General features: G+C 35.9%; 1 protein-coding gene across 1 annotated transcript in view; it reads right to left on the bottom strand.

Moving 5' to 3' along the window:
* Positions 1–20: 20 nt before the first annotated feature.
* Positions 21–6,316, bottom strand: part of LOC110464526 (multiple epidermal growth factor-like domains protein 6) — an 18,671-nt gene continuing 12,375 nt past the window's right edge. Inside the window, exons 5-7 of the mRNA XM_021519776.1 lie at positions 4,909–5,046; positions 3,179–3,372; positions 21–585 (exon numbers count right to left, since the gene is read on the bottom strand). Coding sequence (XP_021375451.1) covers positions 3,242–3,372; positions 4,909–5,046 — 269 coding nt within the window. The 3' untranslated portion in view covers positions 21–585; positions 3,179–3,241. The remainder of the gene's footprint in view (positions 586–3,178; positions 3,373–4,908; positions 5,047–6,316) is intronic.

Genomic DNA, 6,316 nt, shown 5'->3' on the forward strand with positions numbered 1-6,316 from the left:
GGGGGGGGGATTGGTCAAGTTCGAGTGAATTTCGATCCTACATGTAGCAGAATTGTGTGACCGCTATATATATAATTCACTAGGCCGTGATAGATGACCTGTGCGCTTTTGTTAGCGCGGTTTTGATTGGTTACAATTGTTAAAAGTAGGGGGTGTTTTCTATGAGCGGGAAAAATGAACTAAGGGCCATATCTCTTTATATAGACGGACACAAGACCCGATTTTAGAATGTGACACTCCTACCTCCTAACATACACAACTATAGCAAGTTTGGTCAACGTAGGTGAAATAACATGCCGTGAACAAACTTCGGTATTAAAAATAAACAAATGGCAATAACTCTGTATATAGTGTGGCACGAGACCCGATTTTAGTGTGAGGGATTCTGCCTTCCCAAGATATATAAATATGGTAAGTTTGGTCAACGTAGGTAAAATAACATGAACATTCGAAGGGGAGACATAATAAGTTCACATTTTCTGTAAATTGTACCTTTCTATTGCACAATTGCATCGTAAATGTTGCGTGTCTTGTCGATTTTTGATGAATCTAAACTCTCATAGTCTTCCTCGTGGCTTTGGTTGTCTGCAAGGAAATGAACATTCGTGAGCTATCGTCATATTATTACAAAACATATGAAATGCCTTAAACATCATTTGTTCTTCATTTTGAAATAAATTGATAAACATATGCTTAAGTATTCTAATATAAAACAAATAAAAAAAATTCATAATAATAATTCGAGGTTCTTATATACCGCTTTAGCAATATAGTTCGTAGGTCATCTCAAAGCAGTTCACAAATTATTATCCGTGGTTATAGGGTCTTTGCAACCCACCACGTGTTTTAATAGTTGCTGTTCAACGCTAGTGTCATCTGTCTGAATTAATACACACATACCTGACGAAGTGTAATGATTGTATTTTTGACTATGACATTCCGCCCACAACTATTGATATGTGCCATAACAACAGTATGTGTACACTTTTTTCAAACGTTATTCACCTTTAGATTTCACCTGTAGATTTCAATTATTTTAAAAACGAATCACCAATTAAACATTTAAGTACCTCAGATGCACTGTATTAAGTCATAAAAAAGGAACCAAAAATGATTAAATAACTTTCTAATATACAAATATGTATCTTAAATAGGGTTTAGTTTGATATGGTTTAGTATTGTTTAACGTCCTATCAACAGCTATGGTCATTTAAGGACAGCCTCCCCTGCGTGCAAGATGCATGCGTGTAGTGTATGCGTGTGTTTTTTGGGAGGCTGCGATATATTCGTGTTTGAGTCCATGTGATAGCGCGGAACTGATGTCGACTTTAAAGTGCTACCTCACTGAAACATACTGCCGAAGACACCCAGCAGGACATCCCACGCGGTCACATTATACTGACAACGGACGAACCAGTCGTCCCACTCCTAAATTGCTGAGAGTTTCCGACAACAGTCCTCAGAAGTTCGGTACCCTGGAACCAATCCCAGGGTTTCCGACAACAGTCCTCAGAAGTTCGGTACCTTCGAACCAATCCCAGGGTTTCCGACAACAGTCTTCAGAAGTTCGTTACCCTCTAACCAATCCCAGGGTTTCTGACAACAGTCCTCAGAAGTTCGTTTACCTCTAACCAATCCCAGGGTTTCCGACAACAGTCCTCAGAAGTTCGGTACCCTGGAACCAATCCCAGGGTTTCCGACAACAGTCCGCAGAAGTTCGTTTCCCTCGAACCAATCCCAGGGTTTCCGACAACAGTCCTCTGAAGTTCGGTACCCTGGAACCAATCCCAGGGTTTCCGACAACAGTCTTCAGAAGTTCGTTACCCTCTAACCAATCCCAGGGTTTCCGACAACAGTCCGCAGAAGTTCGTTTCCCTCGAACCAATCCCAGGGTTTCCGACAACAGACCTCTGAAGTTCGGTACCCTGGAACCAATCCCAGGGTTTCCGACAACAGACCTCTGAAGTTCGGTACCCTGGAACCAATCCCAGGGTTTCCGACAACATTCCTCTGAAGTTCGGTACCCTGGAACCAATCCCAGGGGTTCCGACCACAGTCCGCAGAAGTTCGTTTCCCTCGAACCAATCCCAGGGTTTCCGACAACATTCCTCTGAAGTTCGGTACCCTGGAACCAATCCCAGGGATTCCGACAACAGTCCGCAGAAGTTCGTTTCCCTCGAACCAATCCCAGGGTTTCCGACAACAGTCCTCAGAAGTTCGGTACCCTCGAACCAAGCATACTGTTTCGAAAAATAATTTTTTAAGGTGTAATCACCTGTGAGTTTCGTGCATCTTCCACTAAGGAATCAATGGTCACTCAGCTGTCTGTGCTTAACATAATTTCATCTAAATGTCATCGCAACAGTTAGCCTTTTACTTATTATACCAACACTGGTGTCACCAGTAGTTCTAATATCTTGATATGATTCTTTAGCTATGGTAATATTTCATCGAACTCACACTCAAATGTAATCCGATCATTTACACCTTAGGCCATAAATAGATTTTTGACTTAAAGTCATTACAACTCCATTTCAGTATTGTCTAAGGCTCTGCTTTTCATTGTTTCATGGTATGTATATGGCAAATCAATATTGCTCCATCAAATCCTTTCGCAAACTGAGTGCTTCAAAATGACATGATCTGAATTCCATGTATGAATTTTAAAGTTTTTGATTCCGATATAAATCACATGGCTTCATAATATCAGCTTATTTTAGCCACCAATAACCCAGTTGGACCACTATCAAGCCAACAAAATCCATGTTTCCTCATTATCCATCCACCAAAAACTCCGGCCGTATAAGTATAACAACCTTTTGACAATATCTTACACATTTCAAATTTGACCAAACATTGAATAGGTTGCTGTTGTTACTTTGTTTTATTTTGGAATTCAATGTACTTAAAAAAAAAGTAAAAATAACTTCAGCTCGAACATACACTTATCAAAGGTTAACAGAATTTAGTCCATAGAGGTAATATTCCGTATACCTGAGAAGCTGTTAGGACGTGTAAATTAACGTAAACTTTTATTTGAATACAATATTATATGTTGCAGAGAAATCCGTCACAATACCAGGTTTAATATGGTCAGAATTAACGGGGTACAAGTGTGGTGTTGAATATGGGGTTAATTTGTTTAACAATAAGATAATTCCTATTAAGTTTTTCTTACCTTGGTTGCATGCATCCCCTCTCCAGCCGTCCTGACATCCTCTGGTGTTACAAGATCCGTTTACTATGTTACATCCCCCCTCCAGCCGTCCTGACATCCTCTTGTGTAACAAGATCCGTTTACTATGTTACATCCCCCAGTCTTACAGTGACACTCAGTCGTACAGTCTGGACCGAAGAACCCAGCTGTGCAATCTGTTTGAAAACAACAGGATGTTTAATTTGTCATAGTGTTACATCAGATGTAACACAGAACATTGGGAAGCCTGTATTTCATTATTAAAAACGATCTGAAAGTCGAAACGTATAACGTGTCTATGCATACCCTTCATTGGAGATAACCTAGAATCGATATTCTTTTTCCGAATATACAAGATTTTATGACATTAGTAGTAAATAAATGTGTATCGGAATATGATTAAGACAATGAACAACTGAAGGTTTGATATTGTATTCCATGTACGCTATGACGACTGTTGTTTTAAGTCTCAAATGCAAGAGAAAGTCAGGACTAGTTTTGTAATAAATACAAATACTCAATTAAAGGAAAATAATTTTCATAAAAAAAGTGCATACATGGATATTTTATATGGATACTGGTTTATTGTATAGGTATATTGTAAACAGGACTGTTTAAGCATAATTTGAGAATAAGGTTATTTTTCAGTTTTTTTAATGTTTTGTATGTCGTGCGTCGACAAATAAAACATGATAGCAGATTTTTCGTTCAGGTTTCACTTTAAACTGAACAATCGTTAAAACAATTGAAACGTTACCATCTTCTCATCTCGTGTGGCCCATACTCATATAGAGTGTGCACATGATCATATTTAACAGACATTGTATGAATTCAGAGACGTCTGCGTATACTAGCCATTTTGGGTCGTTTAAAATAATAGTAAAATAGTTATATTTATTCTGTTTGATAAATTATATCCGAATAGGAAAACAACACTCAAAGAAGAGATGCTGATTATAATAATATTCACTACTTAAAATACAAAGAAACAATGTAATAACCTTACGGGACTGTTCCTAATTAATTTAACAAATTGATCATAGTACCTCCCAAGCAACACTGATCTGATTTCATCATCATTATACATATCTTTCATTTAGCATTCGCTATGGAAAAATCAGTTGAAGGAAAACATTTAGTTTGAGCATGTCGTGATACAAGTGCTTCACACGTGCTGTGTATTTTTCATATGTTTCAGACACGGATTTCCATTCTTTGGCCTTTCGTATACTGATTAATCCTTTACTGACAAAATGGCAATATGGTACATAAAATATGTCTACTTCGTCTGGCATTATACATTGACTTATTGACTTATTAAGTTTTTTTGATAAGTGTCTCTGTACTTGGAATTTCTAGGGATTATATTTTTATAGTATGGAACATTTTATTAATTTTCTAAATTTGAAACCTCACATGGTGGTGATCTGTTCATGAATTAACGAAATGTAAATTAAGCTACATTAGAAAAACATATCTTGCAAATGCAAATAATGATAAGATACAGAAAGTTATTTCTTTTTTCGGTGCATTTATTTCTTTGAAGATATCATCTTTGTTTGTTGGGTGGGTTTTTTTCGTCTTTAAATTCGCACACTATATATTATTCAATCTTCAGGCGATGCCCATTGACCAATCTTTAAACGAGGTATATAGTGTTTAGTACATATCTATATATAAAGTCATATATATTATAGATAACTGATAAATACCCCGAGTAGAACAGCTGTCACCAGACCATCCACGCAAACACTCGGGGACGTAACACGTTCCCGTGACTGGGTTACAGTCATTTTTCAGGCAATGACAGGCTTTGTTGCAGTTTGGTCCAAACGTCGTACTCGAACAATCTGTAGATTGTACAGAGAATTTAAACAAACAGATATAAAAGAGAAAATGCTGCTTGACGCCCCAAAATCTACACTCAATGCCAATCCATGGTCTTTTGTTACATACTGTTCTCCATTGAATTTAATCAAATGTTTTTTGAAATAGAGATAAAAAAGAATAAGTTAATTGACGCACTTAATCTATATATAATCAATTCAATCCATGGTATTCTGTTTCACTCTGTTTTCCACAAATTTATCAAAGAGATATAAAAAAAAAAAACAAGAAAAAAAACTTAACTCTAAATTCTTATCCATAGTCTTCTGTTTTATTATATTCTCCATTAAATTTTATCTAAGAGAGGTAAAAAAGTTAATTGAAGCACCTAAATCTAGATTAATTCCAATCGATGGTTTTCTGTTTCATTTTGTTCTCCATGAAATTGTTCAAAAAACGAACAGTAAGAGGAAAATACTTACAAACATATCCACTCAAACTCGTTTGAGTCGGAATAAGCGATAAAAAAATAAACATCTTTCATGCAAGCTAATATTTGAAAACGAAATAAAGCAAACTATAGCGTGATAGTGTGTTAATCCAAGATTTTCAGCATGATTGTTGCATTTATTTTGTTTCAAGAATGACAACACGTTTGAAATAAAATGTTATGTGAATTAAATATTTAAAAAAAATGTTATTCTGTACATACTGCACTTTGTAAGAAATTCTTCGAATTTTAATATTTTAAGAAACATTTTTATGAGTATTGCTGACAATTGTACGAAGTTACGCCAACACTACAGTGACTTCAGGTCCACAATGCATCAAGCTTGTAGGTAGCAGTGTACAGTAGAAATGGCCTGACTCTGAAAAACAAGGCACATGTCTAAGAAATGTAAATACGTATAAAGTAATGAGAAGTGTATGAATTTCTTTTTTCTTTGTTCAGCTCTTGTGAATTTAGGCAATGCTTTGATAAAAGATGCTGTAGATGGTGAGAATGATTCAGTCACAGCAGAATAAAATGTCTGATATGTATGGTTTATTTACATGTTTGGTATTAAGGACAGCATATCCCTTGTCAAACAGTATATTACAAGAAAGTATATAGAATATATTGACTGTAAGCAGTCTGTTGATATAATTTTGTGTGAAATTTGGAAATCAAGAACACAACTAAAACTTTCAAGTTTGAAACAGGAGTGTTTTTAATTACATGTAATTGATTCTTCTTCAAAGGCAAGCATTAGCTTATTCAATACTTAAAATGTTACTTGATTGAGTCAACAT

Source organism: Mizuhopecten yessoensis, unplaced genomic scaffold (genome assembly GCF_002113885.1).
Source record: "Mizuhopecten yessoensis strain PY_sf001 unplaced genomic scaffold, ASM211388v2 scaffold11007, whole genome shotgun sequence".
Taxonomy (NCBI): domain Eukaryota; kingdom Metazoa; phylum Mollusca; class Bivalvia; order Pectinida; family Pectinidae; genus Mizuhopecten; species Mizuhopecten yessoensis.